The following is a 26,731-nucleotide window of genomic DNA, read 5'->3' on the forward strand; positions in this document are numbered from 1 at the left end:
AACTACACAGAGAAGTTTTTATAGCGTTCCTGTAATTATACCTTTTACAGACAGTACAAGGACTACATTTCCAAATCCTCGATCATTTCTAAAAGGACAGGTATACATTTCAAAGCTTTGCAACATTTCAGACTCACGAAGACTGTAAGTGGTGAAAAAACGAGCCTGGGGAAACATGAAGGCAGAGCCAGCTTACGTCATCCACTTGCTGTTCCAGCTTCACTTTAGCTTTGCTCAGTGTGTTGACCTTGTCCTCCTCTGCTTGTAGGTCATCCAGAACTTGCTGGTGAGCTTCCTGCAAGGACTTTTTCTCCTTAGTAAGCTTGCTGATATTCTCATCAAGAGTTGCCATTTCTTCTGTCAGATTTTTCACCTGGATGAGAAAGGAAGATGTATTTGTAAGACTTTGAAGCAAGGGATTATCATAACCTGGCTCAAATGACTGTCTGTCAGGCTGGACAGAGAATGGATTGAGAGCAGCCCTAAGGAGGACTTGGGAGTGCTGGTGGATGAGAAGCTCAACATGAGCCGGCAATGTGCGCTGGTAGCCCAGAAAGCCAACCGTATGCTGGCCTGTATCAAAAGGAGCGTGGCCAGCAGGTCAACGGAGGTGATTCTGCCCTTCTGCTCTGCTCTCATGAGACCCCACCTGGAATACTGCGTTCAGCTCTGGAGTCCCCAACATTAGAAGGACATGGAGCTGTTGGAGTGGGTCCAGAGGAGGGCCACAAAAAGGATCTGAGGGCTGGAGCACCTCTCCTATGAATATAGGCTGAGAGAGTTGGGATTATTCAGCCTGGAGAAGAGAAGGCTCTGGGGAGATCTTATAGCAGTCTTCCAGCACCTAAAGGGGGCCTACAGGAAAGCTGGAGAGGGACTTTTGACAAGGGCATGTAGTGATAGGACAAGAGGCAATGGCTTTAAACTGAAAGAGGGGAGATTTAGATTAGATCTAAGGAAGAAATTTTTCACTCAGAGGGTGGTGAGGCACTGGAACAGGTTGCCCAGAGAAGTTGTGGATGCCCATCCCTGGAAGTGTTCAAGGCCAGGTTGGATGAGGCTTTGGGCACCCTGATGTAGTGGAGGGTTTCCCTGCCCATGGCAGAGGGGTTGGAACTAGATGATCTTTGAGGTCCCTTCCAACCCAAACCATTCTATGATTCTATAAACTTGTATGCAGGAAGACAGTGGAAAGCAAGGGATCTCCCCCCAGTCCAGCCCCTTGTGGCTTTTTGAGTGAAATTGCCATCAAGGGAGCCAATGTGTGTCAGTTCTTGTTGGGGGTTTAGTACATTCTTTCAAATGTACTAAATTCTTTCCAGTATCTCTCCCATTGTGGTGGACTCTAATCTCTGTCTCTCTGGGAGAAGCAGGAGACGAGTTTTAAATTTATAGGCTCTAAGAGCTGGAAGAACTCATGATTGCAGCAAATTGTCTACTTAACAATGCCCAAACTAGACATGATTCTTTAGCTGAAAGGCAGCAAAACCGACTTCAGAAAAAGGGAAACTTAGGCTCAGAGTTAGCACTTTTTCCCCTCATAAGGTCAAATAACTCGGTATATACTGATCCTTCAGTGTGGCCTGTGTAACAGACAGTGCAAAACCATCAGAAGACTAGTAGCTCTTGTCATAAAGGTAACCCATGCCTAACCTTTTTCGAATACAAGAAGTTCTAAAGGTACCTTGTTTTCAGTAGCATGCTTCTCTTTCTCTACTTTTGCAAGAGTTATTTCAAGATCATCAATATCCTTCTTGAGCTCAGAGCACTCATCTTCCAATTTTCTCTTCTTAGAAGTCAGCTCAGAATTCATCTCTTCCTCGTCCTCAACCCGCTCCGTCAGTTCTTTGACTTTGGCCTCCAGCTGAATCTTGGATTTAATCAACAAGTCGCATCGTTCCTCAGCATCTGCCAGAGTGTCTTGCTCCTGGTGTGACACAAGGAAAAGGACAGCAATGACTGCCTGGCTTTTTTTCTTCCTCATGTGTCCCCTATCCTCTAAGTGGTCAGAGAGCCTGATCCAACACTACAGAGCAGCTTAAGGAAAATTTCCTACTCCTGATATCAGAAGACAAGATCGACAAGTAGTTAACAGAGCAGGATGACACAGTGGTGAGGATGACTAGTCACATATAAGACTATTTCTATATCTGTCTGCCACAGACATTGCCTTGGACAGAAATTGTTAAGATTTGCATTGCTAACCCACCTGGTTATATGCTAGAATATGAGAATTTCTGTCCACTCCAATTTTTGGCAAGACTCTGACAGGACCTTCAGCTTATTTTAATTGAATTGCACTAACACTCTGGACTGTAAGCCTTAGAGTTTCAAAAAATATCTAATAAATATATGAATATGTGTGTCTACTCACAGCTTGGAGCTGGAGAAGCAAATCATTTTTTTCCTGAACTAAAGAGACTTGTTTTTCTTCAAGTTCCTTTCTCCTGGCTTCAGATTTTTCCAGAGCCTCCTTTAGTTTCAAGAACTCTTCCTTCATATTGGCCATCTCCTTTTCAGTTTCTGCAGACTTCAGAAGAGGTTTGATCTTAAAGAAAAGCTTCATCCAGGGCCAGTTCTTCACAGCCATAAAGGCACGGATGTTCCACTGAATTACAAGAAGGGCGTCCCTGGTTTAAGAAGAAAACAAAGAAAATTCCCTAAAGCTTAGCCTGAATTGAGAAAGTGAATTGTTGAAAATAATCTATTTTTTTTCATTCTCAGTCAGTTTTATGACTTTGTTCTCAGTAATATTAGGAACTTGTACCAAGTTCCGAGATATACAAGAAACTTCCTCCGTATATCTTGATTTTCAGGGACATAAAAAATTTCCAAATCTGATTTTTACCAGAGCTGCAGGCAACTAATATACAGTTGCTATCATTTTTATCATACATCCACTTTAAACCTTTAATTTAGGGTTAGCTAGAGCCTTAGGGACTGTGATAATGGCTCTATTCAACACATAATTAAATAGTAATGACTATTATCTGCCGAGATTTAAGGGGGTGCCTTCATACCTGCGCTCCACTATCTTCTGAAACTCAATCCGCATCAGTCTGCCACGTGCTCTTGCCTGGATCATTGTTAAGATTTTTGCAAGTCTCTCATCCCTCATTTCTTCTAGATGGCCCAAGAGACCAGCCTTGAAGAACACCTGGTACAGGCACAGATGTCATTTCACCATAACAAATTATTTTATACCACAGTTACACAGACCTCATTGAAATCATTCAGAAGAATGGTATTTTTATTGACACATTATAGAGGGCCAAATACTATTTGCATCAGGGACTGCAGTGTACAGTTCCAAAGTTGTTTTAAAAACAGGTCTCATGTCCCCCATTTTGAATAGGCCAGACATTTATTGCCACAGGACTTTTCAACACTGGCAGTGTTCAAAGCAGGTTAGCTAAACCACAACTCCCAAATCCCAGATCCCTGCTAATGGGATCATGTAATAATTGCACATGGCCTCATTTCAAAAGCTGCAGCTGATATTGTGGTCCGTACACGTTTGAGTGTACCTATGGTATATTAAATAAACTACTGTTTTACTGGGGGGCATGGAGCATCAGCTGCAGCTGTGTCCATTTGTAGTGTTGCTGTAATAATCTTGTGGGAGCTTGAGCCAGAGAAATAAAATTCCTCTAGCACAGCTTAAAAATTAATATCGCTTTCCTGCTACATTGCTGGTTCCTTATATTATTAACTCTTTGTTAATCACCACTAAAAATTCCATAATGTCCTATTCTGCAAATTAGATATTAGATCCATCACTTTTTTCTTTTCTCATTACCTTGGTGTGTCCAAAACGATATTGGTTATGGTCAACATCTAAAGATGCCAACAATTTTTCAGCAGCTTTTCTGCTATCCACAAACTTATCCTCTGGGATCGCACCTGGATTCAGAATGCGGTACCTGTTAATAACAGATAAGCAATGAGTAAAATTGGCCTAGATTCTGCTTCCCTGCCCCCCAAACTTAAAAAAAAAAAAAAAATCAAAAAAAAAATCACCTAGGGTAGTTTCCTACTTTGCATCTACACAGACACAAACAAGAGCAGAATTCTGCCTTCCATCTTCAGGCAAACTGAATGAAAAATAAACTTTAATGGAATAAAATACCTCAAATAAAAATGAGAGGACATGCTTTGCTTATTTTGACTGATAGATTAAGACAGGAGACTACACAGCTCTGCATTACCTTTGTTTAAAGTCAGCATAAAGCACCCTGTTTGGGAAACCCTTACGGCAAATGCGGATGCCTTCCAGGACACCATTACAGCGGAGCTGATGCAAGACAAGGAAAGCATCCATTTCACCTACAGGGGAAAAACAAGGCTGAATTAAATGGAGCTTCTCATACGGCTTTATCTTCTTTGCACCAAGGGAATTGCAAAATGTGACGTGTCATCTCCTGAAAGAGCAACACCTTTGGATAAGGTGAACAACATGGACAGTATTTAAGTACAATCTGGTGACTTGGAAGTAAGTATTGGAATGACATAGTTCAAACATACTAAAATTTTAAGACTATAGTGTTTTCCATACCTGGAGTTTTTGATTCATTGGGGATAATGCATCGTACAAAGTGAGGGGCTGTAGATTTTAGGTTAGTCATCAGCTTATTTAAATTTTCCTAGAACAGACATATTAAAAACACAATTAGCTTTAGTGGTTTAATGGAATTCCAATCACTTATTTCTTCGGTTTGTTGGTTAAGTTTATTACAGTTGTTTCTCTGAACGGTCTCCAAGAAAATTATAAGCTTACACATGTTATTACAGAGAAATATGTTCAAATAAACCAAAGTACAAATTAACTTTATTATAGGAATCCGCATCTGTGGATTTAGCAAAATCTTAAGATGGCAGGTGTTTTACTTACAACCCCAGAAATGTCAGAAACAAGATGAACAGAAAGCAAGATGCAGTATCATCCTGCAGAGCACTTCTGTTAAGCCAGCTGCATTGTTGCCTAGTCACTTCCCCACTTAGTGAGGATAGTTCACCTTTCCCATCTGTTCCTCATAAAAGCTAGGGTTTTGTCCTCCTGGCCAAACATTTTCCCTTTATTAATCTTAATCAGACATCTCCCAGGCAGGCAGCAAGCTAGCTCAGAAGCAGCCAGCTGTTCAGTGCCTACCAGTGATCACTGAGCTCTGCAAAAAGTGTTTTGTCTAGTAAGCAGAAAATAGCGTTAGAGGTGGAATATAATGTCATCAGCACAACTGTTCGAACTGAAAATTTCTCATATTCCAGTCAGGACGATAGATGAGACAACCTGAGCTGGGTACTTAGGAGCTCCTTGTGTGCTGGAAAGTGGGCTTCTGCTTGTGGACTATTAAATTACTGTCTGAATGATCCTTCAGCTATCTTTCCACTTCTCCAGCTGGTCTCAATTTCCCGTGATTTCCCTTCGTGAGGAGTACCTCCAAACAAGGTAAAATGACATGACTAGTGGGAGATAACTACTTCCTTCCCTACCTGAGGTTTACCTACGTTACAGCTTCCTCAATGTTACCTAGAAGAACTTGCACTACTGGTAAATTACAGGTCTCGTTTTTCCCAAGGGATGATCCTAATGACAGCTTCCACCAGGAGCACATGCCAGTCCCAGTAGAAGGGAGTTACTCAGGAAAAAAGAGCCTATGTGACACTCCATTCAACAACTTTTGTTTTCCATTGACTGCTCTAACCCTAGGATCCAATTACAAAGAGTAATCAGGTAGGGACTAGCAAATTACTTGTAATCAGTTCCTGTTCCACAGACATGCATGAAGCAATAAGCCACAAAATAAGTGATAAAGGTTGTTCACAAGATTTTGTGATACCTTCTCAAATAGAATAGAAAACAGTTCATCTCCTGAATGCTCAAAGATAAAATGGAGCAGGCCCTCACACATGTGATTTTAATAACAATATACTCACTTATGCACTCATTCACAGTAATAATATATTCCAACATAAGTTCCAATGTTGGATTTCAGTATTTTTTGTCCATTAAAATCCTTAACATTCCTCTTCAATGTATCATCTTAACTCAAACCATCAGGTGGGGGAGAGGTAAACAAACCTTGTGCAATGAGGACACTGTTTGAAAAGAAGCACCTTTCTTGCGTTTCTTTTCTCCACCCTGGTCAGCTAAGAAAAATAAAAAGAAATCAATAAAAATCACAACCTGTATCTCAGTAGGGGGTGCAGGCAGGGCATGAGAGACAGACAAACGGTTCTAATAGTACAACTCCCTTTGAATGAAAGGCATAGCTAAAGACTTGATGGCTCCGATTGCTCAAATATCATACAAAACATTCTGAACATCAAGTGTGATATATCACAAGTTTGCAGCTCTCGGTCTATACTGAGGATTTTTGTCAAAGACGACTGTAAGCTTTCTGGATCACATTTGCATTTCAGATCTACACAGCATCACTTGTTGTGCAGAAAGTCCATAAATATGACTAAGGCAGAAAAATAACTTTTAACGAAATAGAGTCATTTGTAGTTCATTAATAAGCCTGTAGGGTGAGACGATGCAGAAAAGTAATGCTTAGGGAAAATTTAGACTTTACATTGTACTGTACAGACGCTGATTCTCACGTATCTGCTATGCAGACACCGAACTTGTGCAAGTAACATTTGTCCAGAATAGAGGGAAATAAATATTTATTTTATAATTTTAGATGCAGTAGCTTTTCATCCCCTGAATTTTGCTTAAAGCTTCAGAGTCAAAATCACTCAGATCCTGCAAACGAATGCTAGCTTCTGACATGACTTTTACAAATTTTCATGAGAGTCAAACATGACCTAAAAATGTACAGCAATTGCTGTGGCTTTCTAAACACTGGACCATTAGATCATTCCCAGCAGGTCTGGCATTCTGTCACCTGTCAACAATAGTCAACACAAAAGGAGAATTGAAGAGTGCAATGTGCTTGATGCAATTATCCACAGCCTTTCCCCCTTTTCTAAGTGACACTGCCGAGACTGAAAGAGGCTAATCTGGACAGATTGTTCTTTTCTCCTGACACTGAGGAAAAGCAAGGTAGTATTCCGACAGACAGGAATATCCACAGGCAAATAGGCAGTTAGTAATTTGCAAGAATTTGTTAGTGGCAGGATTTTTGTTATTTACACTCAGCTCCATCTCTTATTCATATTATGAAGCCTGCAGCCTGCTTGCGTCCTCAGAAAGAGCCTTATGATTCATGACAACAATATTTATAGAAATTAGGTTACTAATAAATAGGTTGTAAGTGATTGCGACTTCAGGACGTAAGAGCTAAATCTTTGTAATGAATGCCAGTTTTATTTACTTAAGATCAGTTCCCTGGATGCTTGCTACTTGTCCTCTCACAAACAAAACAGTTCCGAGTTCTGCATACCACTTAAATATGTTCTCAGACATACATTGGTCTTGTCCAGCTAAAAAAAACCAACAGCCAGCGAGAAAGATGTATTGGCAAAATCATCTACTTTGGCCAGTGTGAAATGGTGTTCAGGTACCTTCATTGTCTACTTGCCTCTAATCCAACAAAATGCTCCAAAACTCTCTCTTAAACTTTGTATTTCTTATTTAATCCAGGGTGGCTAGCAAGGAGGACTACGGCACGGGAAACAAAAGCTGTTCTTGTTCGTAGGCATTTATGTACAACATTTTCTGTGCAACATTTGCCTGCATATCTGAACGCTTGCATGCTCAAACTCCCACTGGAGTGTTCACAACGCACAGATTTCCTTGCCAAAACTGCTCAGAGGTATTACACATTCAAACTAGCTGAGTTAATGGCCTCGTTGGTATAACCGGCAAACTCCTACAGATGCTGTGCGCATCTAAATAATTAGTCACTGCCTCATTTAGCATTGAGTCAATTGCAGTTGAGAGAATTGTTTTGTTTCTTAAGTTCATTCCCGAGCACATATCCCAGAAATGAAAGAAAACCCATGTGAGCTGCTTCCGCTTACCGCTGTCAGCGCCAACGTAGCTTTCAAACAAGCTCGCCAGGAGTTTGTTGGATGATTTTTGGAAAATACCTACTACAGTTTCATTAAGCGGGTCCTTGTTCTTCTCAAGCCATCCAATGATGTTGTAGGGAACCTACAGCAAGGCATGGAAAAAAAAACAGAGGTTGCAAATGTTCCCCCTCAGAGTAGCCAGACAGTAGTTCTTTATGGTTTGGCTTGAAGCCAATGACCTTTCGTGAAGTGCTGCTCTCAGAGCAGTACCAGCCACCTGCTTCTTCATTGCTTCCCCTCCAATTCTCTGCTTCCTAATTCCCAAACCTCTCTTCCTAATAATTACCATCTGAATCCTGCACACCCAAACTATCTGGTCCCTATATCTTCTCATGGACTCCACGTGGTTGGCTGTAGAGATACCATATGTCATCAGTGTCCCAGGAACCCTACTCATAAGTGTTGAACTACAAAACGCACAAGTAAGAATTTAACTGCACAACAGCATGCTATGCTACCAAGATTTTCTGACAGAAATTTAAAGATAAAAAGATCTAACTCCTGGACTTTGCCACAGCTTAGCAGGAAATACGTTCCATTATTAGTACCACAAGGTGACAGAAATTCTGATTTTCTTTGCTGAATACATCAACAACTACAGATAAAGAGCAAGATGGGCATTATTTTTCTTAATAAATATAAAACTGTCTTAATGTTCAATTATAATTTGAAATCTACAGGTAGGTTCCAGCTCTGCTCTGCTGAGGCTTCATATCAACTCTAGCTTGATAAAAAATTTCCTGTGTCCCTCTCAAATTCTTTCTGCCCATCTGGTCTGAAAGCAGAGCTTTGAACCTGGGCAAGTTTTGGCTCAGGTATCACAGTCCTGGATTGTATTCCTGTTCACCCTATCATCAGTGGATCTGTTAACTAAACCTTCACAGCAGAATTAACCACACTTCCTCTTGCTACTTGGGCACACTAGTCCTAACATGAGTAAAAAGTGATGTCAAATCTTTTTTTTTTACCCTTCCCTGAAGTTAGGCAGAAATTACTCAGTTCATTTGTACAGTAAACCAAGCTGCTGCTGTTTAATCACCAGTCTGAATCTGATTGTAGGAAAAGTGATAAAGGCAAGGCATATTTTCAGCAAAAGCACTATTAGCCTTCCTCAGTTTGATTCGTTTTATTTGTGTACCCGAGAACCAGATGTCTGGGAGTCTGATGGCATCTTACTGTGTTGAAATACTTGTGCAGGGAGAGTAGACATCTGCTTTCACTCCTCGGTGTTCCTTTCTAACCCTTTTCATCCTTCCCACCCTCCTTCATTGTGCACGAGGGGCCAAACCCCACGTGGGAGACCTCTAATACAAACTCTACCCACCAGCAGAGGAACTTACTGCACCAGCATAATGAAGAAGTTCGAAGTGAGCTTCATATTTCCTTTTCTTATCAGGCCTGGGCTTCTGTAAGTTAGGTGACTTGCCAAGGTGATTGTCATAGAGTTTGGCTTTGAATGTCATATCTGTAGCTTTTGGGAACATACATTCCTCTTCAAGGATGGACAGGATCCCCAATGGCTGTGGATTTGAGAACATCTTTGTTGGAAAATGCTTAGGCTGCCTGCTTTCAGTAGGTGCTCAGCCTTTATGTTTGAACTGATGGAATTGTAAGCCTGCAAAGTATCTTCGCATCCTGAGGAGGAATTCTATTCTATTCTGTTGAAGTAGTAACCACACCTTTGACTTTTCGGGACTTAGGAGTGTTAGTGATGGCTTCCAGAAAGGGTTTGATTTACCTTTCAAGGCAGTTGGGCCAACTAGCATTTTATCATTCGTCTCCCAGGAAAAGATTAAGTAACTTCCTAGCACTGGACAGATTGGTTGAGGGACTAGGATCATGCACACATATCCTACCCTCGGAGAAGAAAGTGATCAAGCAGAAGAGCATTTAATAATCAGCCTTTCTACTCCAGCTGTTCCAAATGTCCTGCTAATGCAAGACTCAAAATTTCATTTTTCACCACAGATAAGCAGGGTTAAATGCCATGCCGTGAGATGGCAGAAAGAGACAGCAAGGGAGAGCTGACCTCATTATATTCACAAAGAAGGGAAAAGGCATATCCCATGCTGGGGAAGTGGTGAGAAGGAAGCAATAGTTCCAGGCTAGGAAGAGCACAAAGGACTTTGCACATCAACACGTGATGTAAGAAACAGGAGCCTCATGAGGAGAGGTACAAGACGTGACTGAAACATAGCATTTGCCCTGAAAGGCTGACAAATTGAGGTTGATGTTAAGAACATGTGGAGCAAAGCAAATGGAAGAACAGTAGGGACAGAGAAAGGTAAAAGTGAAAAACAAGGAAGATTATGTAGCCCTGCAAATTAACAGTTACAGCTTGTGGGTTCTGTTGGCTCTGTAAGGCAAACTTACGGAGCTAAAGCCAAGTAGCCACAAATCAGATTGATTTTCCTTTGATTCTGTATTGCATGTAGAAAGGCAAGAAACTTGTCGTGCTGCTTATCCTCCTTTGTTCCCTGGGCTTTGAGGATGTCTCCAAGGGAGTATCATGAATAAAACCAATTCATTAAGTACACCTTAGCACTTTTGTACATACCTTCTCAATTAGATCAATGCAGGCCTGCAGATCCATGCCAAAATCAATGAATACCCATTCGATGCCTTCCTTCTTATACTCTTCTTGCTCCAGGACAAACATGTGATGATTGAAAAACTGTTGCAGTTTCTCATTAGTGTAATTGATGCAGAGTTGCTCGAAGCTGTTAAACTGCAGAAGGAGATAAAAAAAGAAGCATTTGCACCACAGTTAACTATGGTAAGGGCTTGGTGGAACAGCAAGAAGGAAATGGTTTGTATCTAAAACCTTCTAAACAATAACTGGTTGAGAAACTACTGAGCATAACACTGAAATCAAAGAAGTGGGAAGTTCAGTAACAGCAGGCTGCTGGCTGCTTCATGTACTGTCCTCCAGAGTGTGAGGATGCCCAGATTTGTTCAGGTCCCTCAGGACACACGTGCCTTTCCTTCAGCAGCATGCCACACCAGTCCTGTAAAGCAGAGCTGAAGCGCTCTTTGCTCTGCTGTGTAAGGAGAGCAACTCGTAGCAGCAACAGCATTAAGCACATTCCTTCAGGAATGGATTCTGAGAAACGGAATTTGTGACATGCTTTTCTCATATACACTTCTTTACAGTGATGATAGAATCACAACACTTCTTTACAATGATGATAGAATCACAACACTTCTTTACAATGATGATAGAATCACAGAAGAGCCCAGATTGGCAGGGACCTCAAAAGATCATCTGGCCCAACCTTTCATGGGAGAGGGAGCCTAGATGAGACTGCCTAGCATCCTGTCCAATTGCATCTTGAAAACCTCCAGTGATGGGGACTTCACAAAGTCCCTGAGGAGGTTGTTCCAGTGCACGATTATTCTCACTGTAAAAAATTTCTTTCGTATATGAAGATATATCCCTTATATTGAGATACAAAGAGGAAGAAATATCATACCCTATAAAAGATTCTTTCTCTTAAAGAGAAAGAGTGGGAACAATACATTCTCCTAAAACACAGCCCAAAGCCTGTGAGATGTTGTCTTTGCTAAAAGTTGCCATCCTTTTCCTCCCCAGGATCATGTCCAGCTGTGCTAAGTGCTGAGTGTTTTCTACATCTATTCATGGAAAAACTTTGTAAAATCATATATACTATTTGCTTTATGGCTTTCTTGGTACTTTGCCTTCTGTTTAATTAAAAAGAAGAAATACTCACTCAAGAGTTATTGCTTGGTATCTTTTATGTCCTTCCACCAAGTCCTCACACATTAATACTCACATCAAAGATTTCGAACCCGGCGATATCCAGGACTCCAATGAAGAACTGTCTTGGCAGCTTAGTGTCCAAGGTCTTGTTGATACGGACCACCAGCCACTTGAACATTCGATCGTACACTGCCTTAGATAAGGCTCCAACAGCATACAAAACCTAAAACACATGTTTCAAAATACCACTGTATAGAACAGAATTCACTGTGGAACACAAGGATTTCAGTGGAGTAGCCTGTTTCAATCCCTACTTATGGTTTAAATGAAATTTCACAATGGTTCTTGCTGTCACCAAGGCATACTTACCACAACACATAGCTGCTCCCATTATCTATGCTGACTTTTCTTCAGTTTGTTGTTATGTATATGTGTGTATACTAACACATAAAGTGCTAGTAAAGTACCTCTTGGGAAACAGCTGGACAGCAAACTGCAAAACTTTTAATCCCTTACATTGCTGTGAAAGTTAGGTATCAGAAAGCTCATGGGCCAGACGCCAGCCATGACGTCCAGAGCTACTGACAGAATAGGGGAGGTCAGTGCCCAAGTTGCTCACTGCCATTTGCTTCTAATTTTTGAGGGACGCTATGGCACAAGCAAGCAATAGGAAAAGTCTGTCAAAAGTCTCTTCTTTAGCCTACACGCAACTACACCGATAGGATAGACTTCTCTCCAGCAGTTTTCTAGTTTCTGAGCCTGTACCACAGACTGTCTTCAAACGATTTTCATTGTAACCAAAACACAGCACCATCTTCTGCAATACTGCTACAGCTGCAGCAGTGCTAACCCAAGGACTTTTGTTTCCTAAATTAAGATATCCCTTTAAGTGGATATTGCCTTTAGCTGATTGAGGTCACACAGAGCTTAAAATTACATTAATAATGAATGAGTGATGAGTGAATAAATAATCTATGGCTCAACTCTTCTAGGTAACTATTCTCATCCAGAATTAGATATCAATCCCCAAGTGGTTATACTGCACCTGGTTTCCTTGAGTGACTGCTACTAACACATCAGAAAAAAAAAAAAAAAATCCTTTCAAAGGCAGTGCTGGCCACTATTCCTTTGTCAGTCTCTTTACCAGTTTTCCACACTTTCACTGTCTATTCCCCCAAGTTTGAGGATAGAAAATAAGAACAGGTACTAGAGGCACATGTTAATATTTCTAGCAGCTGTCTTTCTCTCAGAGATGTTACAAATGAATCTTCAAGGCTTGTGGGACAGGTGTCCAAATACCCTGAAAGCTTCTCCTTACCTGTTCAACACTTTGACCTTTGGTCACATACTCGTTGCCAACTTTCACTCTAGGGTGCAATAAACCCTTAATCAAATCAGAAGAGTTGATTCCCATTAGATAGGCAGCTTTGTCAGCACCTGATCAAGAGAAATAAGATTTCAACTGGCTTTGAACTTCCACGTGGAAACATACCTAGCCAAGAAAAAAATGTTAAGTACATCCACTTCCAAAGAGAAACTGGCTAAAGACCTTGCTCTTTTAGTGATTTGTATTAGGTATGCCAGTACTGTCCCTGTGGAGAAGGTCATCTAGCTACCTCAGACCCCAATTGCTGCAAGAATCACACCTGAGAAACTGTTCAGGTATAGGGAAAAGAACATATCTCCACACTGGTTGTAGACAGTTTTAGGTGCAAGAGGAAGTAAAGAAGCAAGACCTGAAGATATGAAAGAGAAAGCTAAGGCAACAACTTTGTATAATCATTTTCTTCAAATGGTCACAAAAATGGAATTTCACTGGGTTACTCTGACTGTGTCTATTCAACTTAGCTAAGTAAGGTTACCCACTACTGAACAAGCCACTGCTACAAATAAAGCACAGCACTCTCGGCTGAGAAGGAGCTACAATGTGCAAGATCAAAACAAACAGACTGCTTCTTCCTCAACACAGTGCATGATATATGCCAGATTTTTGAAGACAAGGAGTAATTTTAGGTGTTATTCTTACTTTCAGTGCCGTCAGCCTCTGCCTGCTCCTCTCTGGGTCTTTGTTTGAATTTCATGTTCCCAAAGTGCATGATGGCACCTGTGAGCTTGTAGGAACCAGACTTCTCATCTGGCACAAATCCCAAGATGTCCATGGCTTGCTGTGAAAAGGAAACACAGAGATTTTTTTTCACTTCCCTGTTCAAAAGCAATGGCATTTTGCAGCCTCACAATCTACCATTGCATGGCAGTTATCACTAACCTGCCGAGGGGTGTTATCTCACAAAGCAGCCACTGGAACACCCTGAAGACCCAGCAGTGGCTGGGGAGCAAGAGGAAAGCTGCCTTCATCTAGCATTTTATATATAAAAATTTTAAGAACATTGTGCCCATGGGCATTACATAGAGCAAGGCCAGATTCAAAAGTATAATAGTTTATCAGGCCTCATGCTTCATAGTATGAATGCAATTCAGACTCATTTCTGCTTTCACTTTAGTCCCGTAGTTTCAGTGACAGAAGTCAGGCTGCTGTCAGCACTTTTCCTCTCCACATGTGCCTAATCAGTGAAGCACAAAGTCAAATCAATACAGGCTTACATCTGTTGCCATCAATTCTTCTCCGTCATCCAAGTTGTCCACTGTGACTACTCCTTGTGAGCAAAAGTGGTAGTCATATGGGTTGGTAGATACCAGCAGCATATCTGTAAAAGAACTGTCAATGTCAAAACTCCCATCCATTCAGGATATCCCCCCCAAAAATGGAGATCAATAGATCAACTCTGACATACATTTGTCTCTGCACAATTGTGTATAGAGTTGTTATTTGGGTTTTTCTTTTTACAACTGCAGGGCAGCAACCAACACTCTCATTCTACTATTCCAGTCTGAAGATCAAGATTTAGAGAAAGTATGAACAAAAAGAATATGGGAATACTGCATGCACATCTATTAAGCATGTTTTGCAGTATACCAAGTTCGTCTTTTCCCGTGTAGCCCTACTTTCTGCCTTGCATGCCTGTAGGGGTAAAAATCCCATCTAAGTACAGAGGAGAAAAAGACTTTACTATGATCCAAGACAGGGACAATGGACATGTTTCCACTCTTTTATAATAGACTCACAAAATAGCAACTTCCAGGACTCTTCGCAGAAGACGCTTGGCTCTTGATGAACGAAAGCCTAAATATGGTGCTCTTTTTTGCTCCTCTTTCCTTTTTCTTCACATAATACCCAAAAAACAGAGAGTTGTTTTCTAGAAAGCTATCTGGCTCCAAAACTACAGGAGAGTCCTGCTTCCCTGAATCAACAGAAAGTTTCACCCACGTTCAGAAGACCAAGGTTTGATCTAGATTTCAATCTTTTATATACCTATACACATACCTACATGTCCAATTATGTATGTATGTAAATATATAAATGTATATCAATATGTGTATATCAAATCATATTCTCTATAAGTCTATTACTTCACTATGTAGTCACTATGTTATGTGATCATTTATCTACGTGTTTATTTTTCTATATTTATACTTAGATCTAAATTTATAGTTATCTATATTTAGATATGTATATGTTTGTATACAAATGCATACATTCCTTGTCTACAAAATAAAAGTCCCCATGGGTTTCAGCCTCTTTAAGAGCCTGCAGACATGCTCTTGCTGGCCACTAAGGTGTGTGCTGTTGTGGAGTATGAGAAAGAGTATATTTTCCCAGCACAGGGATTCACACCAGAATCTCAGTGCAATGCTTCCTTGAAAGCTTTCCCGTAATCCTCATTAATTAGGCCATGTGAAAGCTAAGAGGGTTAGGGACTTGACCACGCACCGGCAGGATAATAAGATTTCAAAACAGATTGTGATTGCTGTGGCTTAGTAGCAGTTTAGTGCAGCAATAAAGTGACTCTTCAATGTATTTTATAAAATGTTTGTCTTCAGAGCACAAATTAAAGTCAGCAAACCACATCACTTAAATAATTAGTGAAGGTTTTATTCAAAGTGTTTCGAGATGGGAGCAGAGAGACCTCATCTGCCCTCTGCTCTTCTCCAGCAGGTCTACGGGACTGCGTTCAGCAAGGGAAAACTTGAAAGGAGTAACCACCACACAGTCAGCAGCAGGCAGCTTTGCATATTCTCCCTTGCTATAGAACATGCTGAGATGCCAGCTCTGGCACTTGGGACAGAAAGAGGGAACTAGCTTTTCTTCAAGGACCTATAAGCAAATCTCCTCATGTGAAAATCCGGATAATTAAAGTTTTATCGCCACAAATGCTTTTGGAGGCATAGCATTTTCCAGATGTTTCGAGACCTTGGATTACACAAATTCAGTGTGACGTTTTTTGCCTTTATAATGCTGTGCTCTGAAAGTCCTGTCTAAGCCTCGTTCCCGTAGACTAATCTGTAATATCACTTCACTTTATAGGGTACCTGCATCAGTATATCACAGAAAAATGGTCTCCGTTGCTGCCATTGGAACAGCATCTTTAAAAGAGTGTGTTTGACAGCAGAAGTGGAGTTTCATTCATTGGAAGTGTAAGGTCCTTTCTGCAAATGGGTTTGCCCCCTGCCCCCTCCTCAGTCATTGTCTATTCAGCTGAAGGTCGGTTCTTAAAAACTGTGGATCCACATAATGCTTACCCAGTAACTCCGGTTTCTTTCCTGACAGGATTTGGTAGAAGATGTGATAGTCTCTTTCACCTGGTTGCTGGAAAATCACTCGAGATTTCTCCAGTAAATCTAGTCGCACAAAGGAAAATTCAGTGAGAAAGGTTCTCCAAGCTTTCAGATGAGCAATTGTATTTTTTTAAAAGGAGAGAATTTGCTGCTTACAAATCTCAATATCAGCAGATGACAGCTTGCCTGTGGTTCCAAAATGGATTCGGATAAATTTACCCTAATTGACGCAAAAGAATATTCTGATTAGTGCATATAGTATACACGGAGGGAAACAAAGGATGCTGCTTGAAGGCAATCGTTTGGTCCAAAGAATCAGTTTATGCTAACTCCTTGGCTTTGCACAGGCAGATTTTCAATGAGAAATATCAAACATTACGCTTTTCCAAGCCTCAATCTGTACATGCAACTATGTAATCAGCTTGTAGGGAAAGGATAACAGTGTACTTATCTGCCAGGCTAAGACAGAGTAATGCACGTAGCTTCCAGTTTCATGATGCAGGTTTACTGAAAGGCAGGAGTCAGCAATAAGCCTGGGCATGAGACACACAGACTCCTTTTTTGACTCCTCCTCATTTGCAGTCCTAACTTACATGCAACTATTTGTGTCAGAGGAATGCTGTGATTTTACACTGCTTTGCCCATTAAATTTGCATATTCATCCCCCCCAAATTTCATAACAATCAAATATCTTTCATTTAACTTCTCATATTCACACATCAACTTTTTAAAATAATTAATTTCCATTCTAGCTGATGAACTCCTTATGCAATTGCGTAGTTTTCCACAGATGCTTACAATCTCTGAACCTCTCCACTCCTTCCAATTTCAATTTTAACTGGATTTGTTAGGGAAGCATGGGCCACAAACCCAACCTGCCATCCTCATGCCATTCTTTTTGGGCCTCTGAGCCAACGTCAACCAGAAGTGGCAGAGGCAGAGCTCCCAAGTGGATTGCTCTCCTGCAAGACTAACGAAAACAAGGAGAGGCCCAAGGTCATGTCAGCACTGAGGAACAAGCAGGAGCAGCTTACTCAACTGAAAAGGTACATGGTATGGATCAAGGTAGGAGTACTGCTGCATATGTGGATCTGCAGAGGGGAAAGATGTGGGAGGGAGCAGGGACTGAGATGTATTTCTGACACTTAGACACGAAGTAGAGCTATTGTAGAGAGAGGGAATAACTTAGGCTAGTGGAAAACATGGTAGGAAAATAAGGCTATGCAGGAGATGCAGTCCTGGGGAAGATCTGCCATTGCTGTTCAATAAAGCTAGGCTTTGCTTGTCTCCTGATCATGTACAGTTTAAGCAATTATTCAGGGTGAATCTTTCTTTTTTTCTTTTAATTTTTAATCCTTCCAGTAGTTTTTCCTGGTTAAGTCCTGCTTTATTATTCTTCCACTGTGTGGCTATCCAACCATTTTAGTGAACAAAATGAGAAGCAACTTATGAAGCGATTATTACAGAGATGTTATTAACTGGCCATTGTTGAAGAGGACATTGTTATGTTATGTTACAGACTTACAAAACGTGAGGAGTTGTCGTTTCTCAGGGTTTTGGCATTTCCAAAAGCTTCCAGGGCTGGATTCGCTTGAATGATTTGATCCTCTAAGGTTCCCTAGAAATCAAGGTTGAAATACTATCAACAAACCTACAGGTCACAAACTCAGCTGTCAACTGTAACTCAGCCGTGCATTCACTTACAGAGAGAAGCCTCCTTAGCAAAGAGATCTAGCTCCACCCCAGGGGTGGCACTGCGTGAATGGCATTGCAGCAAGATCATCTGTCAATTAGGAGTGCTTAAAAGGCCTCAAACATTCCACTGCTCTCAACTGTTTTGCTTTGTAGATTTGGTATTTTATGCCATCCATATACGAAAAAAATCACTGTATCTTCCCATATACCGTGAAGTATGTGGGGACATCCAAGTGAATGCGTGTAGGGGAGGGGCTATCGAAGACAGTGATAAGCACTAAAATGCATTAGATTTGAAAGCACTCAGAGCTTGTAATATTAGGGATTTTGGGAGATGAGAAAGGCACTAACTGTCACTGGCACAAACTTCAGTTTACTGAAGAGAACTACTTTAACTGCCTGGGCTCCTGGGATCCTTCACTGGGGTAACCACACAAAGCGAAATGCTGAGATTCATGACGTGGACTGACAGAGCCCAGTATCATTTTCACTTGGAAAAGATAAAATAGCAAAGCTGATGACTTACCCCAGTTTTGGTAGCTGGTTGCTGTCAAAAGAGGAACAAAATGGAGAAAAAAAAAAAAAAAAGAGAGAATGTGAGTACTAACACAAAGGACATGACAAAAGATAAACGATTAGCAAGGTTAGATGTCTAGTGAGCACCAACACACCAGCAGGACTTTTTGAAACCTTCCTTCAAAAAGCATGTGTGACTGTTACTTTACGTTCACCATGCAACACAAAATAGCAAAGTGCTGCTCCTACCCAGCTTGTTTTAATCCCTGCTTCAAACATCTGCCTGGTTTTGCTCTGGAGATGTTCCACAATGAACCAAAAGGCTGGCTAACTAACTGTACTGAGAAAAGACTCTGGTGCCAGGCAGTAAAATAAAAGGATATAAATACAGACAGACAAGTTTTAGACAATTAGATCGTGTTGCACTTGAACTCTTGGATTATTTAAAGAAAAAAAGAGGTGATGACAGTGAAAATAAAATGTGACCTGAGCTGATAAATTATATGGAATATCTTCTAGATGCAATAACTGTTATTTGCACATGTAATTGTTCCCTGAGCACACCAGGTTTCAGACACCATTACGAGCACCAACCTCACTGCATGCAGAAAGCTGGCTCTGGATGGCTCAATCTGTTAAGAGAGCCTTGCAGGCCTCAGATGAACATCTATGAGATTTTGGTGATGCGAGTTACGCGTACAGAATCCAAGCCTGGTTGAAATTTTTGCCTTATAAATACAGTTCATAGAAATCAGTTAATCGGCCACAAAAGAGCATTGAGCCTTCAAGTGCAATGAAGCTTGTAGTGAATAAGCTCATAGCAACACGAGATAAAAAGCAGCATGACTACAGTATTCACCGTAACCTTAGAGAGCACTTATAAGCAGAACAGCACTTATCTAAAGAGAAATGCGGAAAAGATGATTGAAAAAAGTCTTTGGTCAAAACATTCCTTTTTGTGGACAAAAAAGCTTTCAACAAAACAGACATTTTGATGGGAAATTATAATCCTAGTGCTTTTGCAGACTATTTTCCATGTGAAAAAAAAAAAAATTCTTCATCTTCACAGTCTCCCCATCTTTTGACCAGCTTTAACACGATCAGAAACATATTTAACACACACGAAAACTAAAACTGCTAGAAAAAAGCAGTGGCAACAAGCAGGTGTTCAGAACCAGTGGTGGTTTGGAGCGTTGCAAGTTCAGGTGAGCATTGCCTTTCTGCTATCAGTAATGCCAGGTAGAAGTGTCAGTATCTTTTCCCAATATTTTTTTTTCTTAACCGTGCCTGCTGAGGTCTAGCACATGGTCTAGTGTTCAGGATGCAGACTTGTGAGGTTAGTTATACGCAACAGAAAACCCTTGGGAGTCTGACACGAAACAGCCACCAGCAGACTTACATTCTTTTTACCAGGTTCACCCAGGGCTGCCACTGTGGCAAAGTACTGGATGACGCGCTTTGTGTTGACAGTCTTGCCAGCACCGGATTCTCCGCTAAAGGAAGGAGGAAGATGATATAGGCATTGCTCAAACAGCTGTAACTCATCCTTTCACCCTCCTGTCCTGCCAGCTCCTCCTCGCACACAGGCTGTTCTCAGAATTACTGACTCTGATTTCTGCAGCCTGTTGTTTGGCCATTTCAGTGGAAATCATATCAAATTGAGTGAATGAAGAGGTGAATGCCTGCAATAGCAGCAACTAATTCTTCACGTGACAGGCTCAGAAATCTAGTACAAACCCACGCTACGCTGAGCTTCCTTTGAGGACATGAAGTTTTATTACAAACACACAGACTGAGGACCTGAGGTACGCCTATATACAGCCGATGAGTTAGAAAACATACAGAAAAGCTGCAGTAATTTGCCAGCATTATCCAGGAACACATGTGAACTGTATAGAGAGACACCCAGCTCCCCATCTTTCATGCTTGCCAGTAAATGACGTGCCTCTTCCTTTCTTTGTCATCTCCCTCTGGTTAGATGTGTCCGCACAACATTCTTAAATATATTTTGCAGCAAGGGCAACCACACTGAAAAGAAGGAGTGTTCTGTGTTCAAAGAAGGCAGGCACAGCAAGGCTAACCCTGGAAGAAGCTTCTTTAACTGCCTGCTGAGCTGTTTTCATGCTTACTTGAAACGAATACCAGATGGGTTTCAGAAACGGGCCAGCCTCCATCAAACCCTTAGCTACTCCTTTCCCATGGGGCTCAAGGCAGCCATCAGATGGCCAAATTGCCAGTTACTTGGTGTGGATCAAGTTGCAGGCAATTTAGCTGAGCTTTCAAGGGTCAACTTGTATTTCAGTAGGATTTTTTTCTTCTAAGTTTTTCGCAGCAACAGTCTCTCAAATCAGTCAAAAAAGAAGCACTTACGTGATCAGCATAGACTGATTCTCTCGATCTGTGAAGGAGGGGGTGGGGGGGGGAGGAAAAAAAAAAAGAAAAAACTTTAGTAGGCTGTACAAATTGCTTGTTATAATTGCAAATGAGTACGAACTGTTCCAGAATCGGTCCTGCAAGGACAGGAGAGAATCACATGAAGCAGAGATGGAAGGATAAAAACCAGTATCATCAAGTCCGACCTCTAGCGGTGCAAGTTCTAGCCCTGTCCTGAATCCTCCTCTTGTGTTTTGTTTGAGTCAGTATTAAGACCTGTCAGTTGTGCACGTTCCCTTTATGTCTGGGAAACTATAATAAAGGAAGTAATTTCCTGTCATTAAAATATTTATTTTCTTACTCCTGAGTATGTCTTTGCTCACTTCTGACCCTTCTGCTCCTGCAATATTAGACCAACCCAAGTAATTCTGCTGTTTGTTCACAGGCCGTTCCTTACTTTGCATACCTTCTCTTTCTTCAGTTGGCCATGCTGCTGGAATGAAATTTTGTAGTATCCCTGCTGTTAATGGCCTGACCAGAAACAAGCATTTATCAGAACACTTTTCAGCCTTGAAGTATTATTAACCAAGTTCAGCAAATGTGAAATCATAGCAGTTTCCCGGGCCGTTGAGCCTAAATTCCTCTTTTCTTTTTTAATTCCAGTCATCACGACAGGCTACATATTGGGCAGCCTGGCCATATTTCACCCTTATCTGCTAAAAGTCCATGTCTTTGTGGCCACACACCCATCCCTTCTGCTCAGCGCCTTCTGTTCCCTTGCAGCTGTGGCACTTCTCGTTATATCAAAACCAGGTGACACCAGGGTGTGTTCCCATCAAGTCTCTTCGGGATTTACCCTGCAGCCTTGCAGGACCGGGTGTGAACACATCACTGCTGCCCTCTACTCATAAACTCTTTTTTTTCCCAGTAACTCGAGGGTGAGGGCAAGAAAATTTCACCAGAAAATCTGGATTTCATTGCTGCTGAGTGGGTGCCCAGACCCACAGCAGTCAGTGCAGCAGGTTTGTGTGAGCACGGGGTGTGTGGCACCCTACATAGCTGACCTTCGCTAACCTTTGAATGCATACATCTTATAAGTGCATACATCTTATAAGTGTTAGAATACTAAGCACAAACTGACAGGAAGTTTATTTTTGAGGTTGGGAAAATATTCACAGACCTTTGGGCCATGGCTTCATTTCTGTTATAAATTGATGGATTCACCCAGTTCAAACAGCTAAATATGTGCACCTTACAGGGAATCCATGTACAGAGCTTACTCTTACCAGAATTACCACAGGGACAGTCAGAGGAGTTTAAAAAAAAAAAAAAAAATTCTAAAAAAGTTGAACCCCTGTTGCTTGTAGAGTATTTGCACATTTGTTGCACACTGCAAAAGCTCTCGCAACCTTCCGTTCAGTACCCGTCACATTGGCTAAACAAAGCAAAACCAAATTTGAAAGCAAACAGTGCCACTTACTACGCAGCATGTCGTGGTACGCGTTATCAGCAATGGAGAAGATGTGGGGAGGAGCCTCTGAGCGCCTCTTGCCTTTGTATGCAGCAACAACCTCCGACTTGTAGACAGGCAACCACTTGTAGGGATTTATAGTCACACAGAATAAGCCTGAATAGGTCTAGAGAGGAACACAAAAGAAGAGGAAAAAAAAACAGCTCAAGGAATAAAAAAAAAAAATAATCGAATCATAGTTAACCAAACAGGAACCGGTGTTGCCAGCTTCTGATTTGAGTTTGAATTCTTACTTGAATTTCAGCCTTTGATCCGAATTCCTAAAGCTACTGGCCTGCTAAGCGACTTCCTATTGGCAATCAATATCAAAACTATGGATATTAAACAGTTTTCCAAAGGGGGAAAAGTATTTTCAAGATGACAACCAGAAACAGAAACAGCCCCTTCAGCAGAACAAAGGAGCAGCAAATAGACCTACCTATGATCTTCTGCCTTACTACCCAACGAGAGTTGTTTCTTCTTGAAAATGATCATTACGAAGGAAAGAAAAGTTACAGTTTTCCTGTTCAAGCTGCATTCTTAGGAGGAGAAACCTGGGAGAAACAGTCTCCCATTATTAATTTGATGTAAGTGCCTCAGGGCAATTTCTGGTGGGTATTCAAAGAGAAAATAACTTCATAGTGTTATTCCCCAGAGCTATGGAGTGTTTTTTAGCTTTTGGAGAAACATAGTTGGTAAAAATCTATGTTTGTAGTTGCTCTTTGGGCTATCTACATCAGTTGGCTGGGGCCTGGTGGTTCTGAGGAAGAATGAGTTTCCAGTCATAACCCTGGGGAATCGGTGTTAGCTGGTAACTTTTCAGGTACTTAGTCCAGGTTCAAAGAGAAATCTTTAAAGAAACCCAGCTACTATGCAGGCACAAGCACTACATGCACATAGATTAATGAGCTCAATCCATTCTAAAAGTTTCAGGTGAAATTCAGGTGCCTTCCCCTAAAAATAGCATTAGGACCTGCTCCAGAACGGCCTTGGCATGAGTCCTCAGTCCTATTTTCTACAAGTAAAAAACATCCAAACAGTAAATGGATTAAGGTGAGGTGACAGATCTCATTTTCTCCCTATACTGATCTGCAAGTAAACCTATGCTTTATCCATTCATGTCCACACAGGGGTTATTGGAGAAATGCAGAAAATATTTAACGATGGGAATTTAAATGGGAAAAAGTTGGATTCACTCCTCTGATGAACACCAAACACAAGAACAGGGATTGGCTAGAAAATCTACAGATTCCCCTGTCTGACTTCAGATACAATTGAATGCAGCAAACAGAGCAAAAGTCTGGTCTTATGAAGTTGGATGCTACTGAAGCTTGTTCTGGTACTGACAGAAATCGTGCTCATGATGTCACAGAGAAGATACAGAGCAAGGGAAAAGGCCAGAGTCAAACAAGACCGATGTCAGCACTGAAAATGAAGGGAACAAAATTACTGAACTAAAGACAGAAAGGCTCGTACTTAAAAGAAGTTGTTTGTGTGCTCTAAGACTGAGACATTGTTTCTTAAGAAGGATATCTCCATGACTGGTATTGACATGGATTACTATCAGGTGTTGTGTCCTCAACTGCTGAAAATACGTCCCATCACACCCTTTCCTAGGCAAGCAAGCGAAACCAAAGAACTAGGCACCATCTTATTCATTCATTTTCGTCTGTCCGTATTCAGACACAAGCCAAATCCATGCAACTTTGTTCCTGAAAAGATGAGCAAGACCCTCAGTTTTGTGACATACCAGAGCTGTAGACTGAATATGAAGAACACAACATATTCAAACATCACAGCACTGGAAATGGGGATTTCTATCTATACAGAGTAACGACCCTTACGTAGATCATCCAGTTGCTGTAGCGTTTTCTCAGATTGTACAACACAGACGCCTCGTTCAGATGTGTCAGCATAGCCATGTCCTCGATCATGTCAAATTTGGGAGGGTTCATCGACTGCAGGTCATCTTCTTTTATAGTCATGGTCTGCAAAGACAGATAAGCATGGCATCACTGGGATGTTCTGTTGCTTCACAAGCCTCATAGGAGAAGTTTTTTTCCCTTCCCTGTAGAGACAAGTCCTTCAGCTCAAACCCAGTCTATGTACGTAATACCATTTGTTTTCACAGATCTCCGAAGAATGGGGGAAGGCTGAGATGATAAAAGTAAGGAGCATGGTGGTATGGCTGTGAAAGGAGCCACAGGATTTAGCTACAGCATGGGGGTTTTACCTCTAGGGTCCAAACCAGAACTGACTGCTGTCAGTCAGTGGCTGATGCGCTCTTACGCACCACCACGTTGCTGGTTTTCCCTTAGTTTTTCATGGGGCTTTCCATTCACAGCCCATTTTATGGGCCACATAACTGAGCTTAAACCAGGCCAGCTACTTTCTGGAGCTTGTTGCTCTGGCCTCGTTAGTCACGGGTCAGTCAAAATTTGGTTTCATACCCTTCCATCTGCTGTCTCCACAGTCACTTTGCCACCGCTGGTTTCTGTAATTTCAGCTTCCACATAAGCTTTCTTTTCATCGGGAACCCAACATTTCTTCTTCCCTGTGAAATTAAGGAGATCAAAGGTTCACAGCCTCGTGTCAAACAGTAGCACCATGCTTAGCTAAGCAAGATTGCTGGGTTACTCTTTCCATACAAGTGACACAAAACCTCTGGGACTGCAGCAGATGGGCAGTGCTGGAGACCTGCCTGCCAAAGCAGAAGGTGCAGGGCTCACAAATGTTGTCTCTTCTTTCAGACTACCACTTGGTTTCCTCTACATCCTTCCAGCACCAGGTGTCAAAATATTTCACAAATGCTGGCTAAGCCTCAGACTCCATGGGAAATCCATAATCATCACCACCAGTGTGCAGATGGAGGAGCTGAGATCCAAGCCCAAGTTAAGGCGTTTGCTAAGAAGTCACACAGAAAATTGCGATCTGAGTGAGGAATTCAGCCCACATTATTTGCCTGCCAGCTATCAGATTTAACCTTATCCCTGCACATTTTTCTGAGGTTCGGTTTGAAAAACAGCAATATTAATGACTCTCATTGAATACGCCTGTGGCTTTTTAGAAGTTTGGAGTAGCTGCACTAGACTTTAGTTACAGCAGCTATTCTGACTAGCATACTGCTGTGGTGTATTTATACTTACTGCTGCACCTCAGGGCTCATATAAATCCATCTCATGAAAACCAGATTATGGGAAACTAAAAGCTAGTATCAGATTGTTGTACGGCCTGCAAATCAGACAGATGTACAGATAGAGACATCTCGTCGGGGCAGAATCTCTCTCATTACAGGAACATCAATGTGTGGTGGTTTTCTTTCAAATTAACAAAGAAGTGATCCTCCCTTCAGCGGAGCAGTACAAGTATGCCTTGCTTCTAAATCTAGTTAATTACTTACTTACCATAAATTGATATATTATTTCTATTTAGTACTGCCTGGGGACTTCTTACAGCTTTGCAGAAAAAAAAAGAAACCAAAACTTGGCTGAACAAGCTTTTGCATTCTGCTTTACTCTGCATCCCCACAACTCCACTTGGATGTAATCCTTAACTGGCCACTGGCAGCATAAAGGGTGCCACAACTCACCATCAAAGGCGACAGTCTGCGCCATCATCAGCTCCTTCTCGCTCTTTCGAAGGAAGGGAGCAGCCTCCCCGAATTCCGACATGTCCATCATCTTGGCAAGAGTTCAAGGTGGCACAGCTCAAAGATGAAAAAGAAAGGGACCTGGTCTACCAAAGAAGAGGGGAGGATATGTTTCGTGAACCGTCTGAGGCAATACAAAACACTCAGCACAATGTGGCAGATGGCTGATCAAAGTGATGATTAATATGAAACGCAAATACCCAACACAGATTTGGGGCTATACTGCATCCTTACTTAAACCCTTCCCTGGCTCAGCTTATTTAAAGCCAGCCAGATCCTGTGGGGTTCAAAACCTCAACATGGGTCACAGTTATCTCCACGGGAGAATTTAATCTCTTCTTTGTGGCACGAATGGTGCTTAAGAGCAGGAGATAAAATGGACCACTTGAAACTGTGATTTTAAAAAAAAACACTTAACAGGGGATGAGGAGGGGGGGCTCTGTTCTGGCCCCTTTCAAACTCTCCTGGAGCTGGCCTATGCTCTCCAGCAAGACTCCCTGGTGCCCTGCCTCTAGACTACTTCAAGCATCATCTCAGGCAGGCATTTTCTGGGAATCATAGAGCAAGACTTCAC

General features: G+C 41.6%; 1 protein-coding gene across 1 annotated transcript in view; it reads right to left on the minus strand.

The window, feature by feature from the left end:
* MYH15 (myosin heavy chain 15) overlaps positions 1 to 26,188 on the minus strand; it is a 47,000-nt gene extending 20,812 nt beyond the window's left edge. The window contains exons 1-25 of the mRNA XM_009990356.2: positions 26,098 to 26,188; positions 24,959 to 25,062; positions 24,353 to 24,496; positions 22,479 to 22,635; positions 20,996 to 21,023; positions 20,025 to 20,118; positions 18,636 to 18,656; positions 17,940 to 18,032; positions 16,571 to 16,634; positions 16,379 to 16,477; positions 14,342 to 14,445; positions 13,767 to 13,905; positions 13,059 to 13,177; positions 11,814 to 11,963; positions 10,577 to 10,747; positions 9,360 to 9,539; positions 7,969 to 8,101; positions 6,080 to 6,147; positions 4,556 to 4,643; positions 4,209 to 4,326; positions 3,800 to 3,923; positions 3,021 to 3,157; positions 2,375 to 2,630; positions 1,685 to 1,927; positions 197 to 373 (exon numbers count right to left, since the gene is read on the minus strand). Of these exons, the coding sequence (XP_009988658.1) occupies positions 197 to 373; positions 1,685 to 1,927; positions 2,375 to 2,630; positions 3,021 to 3,157; positions 3,800 to 3,923; positions 4,209 to 4,326; positions 4,556 to 4,643; positions 6,080 to 6,147; positions 7,969 to 8,101; positions 9,360 to 9,539; positions 10,577 to 10,747; positions 11,814 to 11,963; positions 13,059 to 13,177; positions 13,767 to 13,905; positions 14,342 to 14,445; positions 16,379 to 16,477; positions 16,571 to 16,634; positions 17,940 to 18,032; positions 18,636 to 18,656; positions 20,025 to 20,118; positions 20,996 to 21,023; positions 22,479 to 22,635; positions 24,353 to 24,496; positions 24,959 to 25,062; positions 26,098 to 26,188 (3,102 nt within the window). The remainder of the gene's footprint in view (positions 1 to 196; positions 374 to 1,684; positions 1,928 to 2,374; positions 2,631 to 3,020; positions 3,158 to 3,799; positions 3,924 to 4,208; positions 4,327 to 4,555; positions 4,644 to 6,079; positions 6,148 to 7,968; positions 8,102 to 9,359; positions 9,540 to 10,576; positions 10,748 to 11,813; positions 11,964 to 13,058; positions 13,178 to 13,766; positions 13,906 to 14,341; positions 14,446 to 16,378; positions 16,478 to 16,570; positions 16,635 to 17,939; positions 18,033 to 18,635; positions 18,657 to 20,024; positions 20,119 to 20,995; positions 21,024 to 22,478; positions 22,636 to 24,352; positions 24,497 to 24,958; positions 25,063 to 26,097) is intronic.
* Between the last annotated feature and the right edge of the window lie 543 nt (positions 26,189 to 26,731).

Source organism: Tauraco erythrolophus, chromosome 1, assembly GCF_009769465.1.
Source record: "Tauraco erythrolophus isolate bTauEry1 chromosome 1, bTauEry1.pri, whole genome shotgun sequence".
Lineage (NCBI taxonomy): Eukaryota > Metazoa > Chordata > Aves > Musophagiformes > Musophagidae > Tauraco > Tauraco erythrolophus.